The sequence below is a fragment of the Lactuca virosa genome, chromosome 7 (assembly GCF_052849685.1).
Source record: "Lactuca virosa cultivar CGN04683 chromosome 7, Lactuca_virosa_CGN04683_v6, whole genome shotgun sequence".
Taxonomy (NCBI): Eukaryota; Viridiplantae; Streptophyta; class Magnoliopsida; order Asterales; family Asteraceae; genus Lactuca; species Lactuca virosa.
In genome coordinates, this window is record NC_136432.1 from 154,482,761 (window position 1) to 154,484,737 (window position 1,977).

A 1,977-nucleotide genomic window follows, 5' to 3' on the forward strand; every position below is an offset into this window, starting at 1 on the left:
ACAAACTCACCTTAGACGTTTCGTAACGGCTAGACTACGTCTCACGTCACGCCATGCCTTAATGCACACCATGGCGCGTCTTTTAAAACCAAGGTGTTGATTCATATCGGCCTAATCGCCTCTAGTTTAGGTTTCATAATTAAATAGGCCTAAAGTGTTAAAACGATCATGGGTATTGGGCCATCGGCCCAAATCTTGTTCAAATATATTGACCTGTTAGAAAAATCAAAATTCAACGACGTCGTATCGCTTTTCATCTGGCTTTTGTCCGACTTAAGTGATTACTCAACTCCTACTCGCAGACTTTCCTCTTTGGCTCTCTCGTCCTGCAATAGCTCCAGAGATCGGCGGTGGAAGTGGTTGAAGTTGAATATCTCCGACGCTATCCAATCCAGGTACATGCTCGCATTTCCTGTAGTAAGTTTATGACCCAATTTCAGATTGTCGATCTTTCAGTGCTATTATATATAGTATTTCATCCGAAACTAGGTCTCATTTTTGTTCGATCGGGAAATTATAGATGTTAAACTTCATAATTTTAGGCTCCACGATTGAATATAGGGTGACCTGCTATCCGTGTTCAATAGCTAACCAACAAATCGTAGACCTCCGATGGCTCCCGCCGTTCCAAGATCCGGTGACGCTATTTTCGCCAACGTCGAGCGCGTGGTAATTTTTCTGTCTATGAAGTTACGATTCTGGTTCCGAAACTGAATTAAGGTTTCATTTTTGTTCGATCTGGAAATTACGAGAATTTGTATCGTAATTTGTGGGTTTTGAATTTTGATCGTTCGCAGAACGCCGAGCTGTTCACTCTGACATATGGAGCGATCGTGCGACAATTGCTTACAGATCTGGAGGAGGTTGAGGAAGTCAATAAGCAACTCGACCAAATGTATCTATATTCTTCTATAAAATAATTTTCACTTTCAACTTCATACATCCAGGCAGCTTCCGTATTCTTCTTCTGCTATATTCATTGATCTTTCGTTCTGTGATCAGGGGTTACAATATTGGAATCCGGCTAATTGATGAGTTTCTTGCAAAATCTAATGTCACAAGATGTGTTGATTTTAGGGAGACAGCTGAAGTCATAGCAAAGGTACACACTTAAAATCTTCTCTCGTTGCCATTGATGATGGATGATCTATCAACATTCTTACACACTCTTTGTGTTCTTGTTCTATGATTCCAAACAGGTTGGCTTCAAAATGTTCTTAGGGGTCACCGCATCTGTGACAAACTGGGATAATGAAGGAACTTGTTGCAGTCTCATTTTGGAAGATAATCCACTTGTGGACTTTGTTGAGCTTCCAGATAATTGTCAAGGTTTATATTACTGCAACATCTTAAGTGGAGTTGTCAGGGGAGCCCTAGAGATGGTATGTGCCTCTATGTTCTAATAACCAAATTCCTGAAATACCCTTTTCACATTCAGATTAAAGCAATTGACTTCAAATATTTCCCACATGTTTAGGTGTCAATGAAGACTGAAATCACATGGATTAGGGATATGCTTAGAGGAGATGATGCATTTGAGTTACAAGTGAAGCTTCTTAAACAAGTTCCAGAGGAGTATCCATACAAAGATGATGAGTAGTGTGCTTTTCTTGAATCTTTATTTATGTATATACAATATGATTTTTACATTCCTGTTTTCGTTTGTGATAAAAGGATTTTAGTACTTTTTTCTATATTACTATTATTTTGTTAGAACTTGTTTGGTCTTACTCCCCTTATTAAACTAGAATGTGGGCGCTAAATTACATTATTTTCTTGGGTTAATGTCAAACTGCAGCCAATAGTATTCAGTTTTTTCAATTATTTGTCTATTTACTACAATTAAAAGATTAATGACCCAAAGAACAGATTGAGTACTAATATACTATTGATCAGTCATTTTATGACATTAATCCTATTTTCTTTTATTTTTGTCATCTTTGCATTATTCCACAATCGATGCCTCTTCATTTCCTC

At 37.8% G+C, this 1,977-nt stretch overlaps 1 protein-coding gene across 3 annotated transcripts; it reads left to right on the forward strand.

Annotated features, from left to right (window-relative positions):
* The first annotated feature begins 260 nt into the window (after positions 1-260).
* On the forward strand, positions 261-1,716 carry LOC145123510 (uncharacterized). 3 transcript variants are annotated; one of them, XM_079058720.1, is made up of 6 exons: positions 261-395; positions 543-669; positions 798-895; positions 1,003-1,102; positions 1,200-1,382; positions 1,478-1,716. In XM_079058720.1, exons 2-6 carry the CDS (start codon positions 613-615, stop codon positions 1,598-1,600), a joined length of 561 nt encoding a protein of 186 aa, XP_078914846.1. In that variant the 5' UTR covers positions 261-395; positions 543-612; the 3' UTR covers positions 1,601-1,716. The 3 variants fall into 3 exon arrangements, with proteins under 3 accessions (XP_078914846.1, XP_078914847.1, XP_078914848.1); XM_079058721.1 differs by having other exon boundaries at positions 562-669; XM_079058722.1 differs by having other exon boundaries at positions 266-395; positions 588-669.
* The last annotated feature ends 261 nt before the right edge of the window (positions 1,717-1,977 follow it).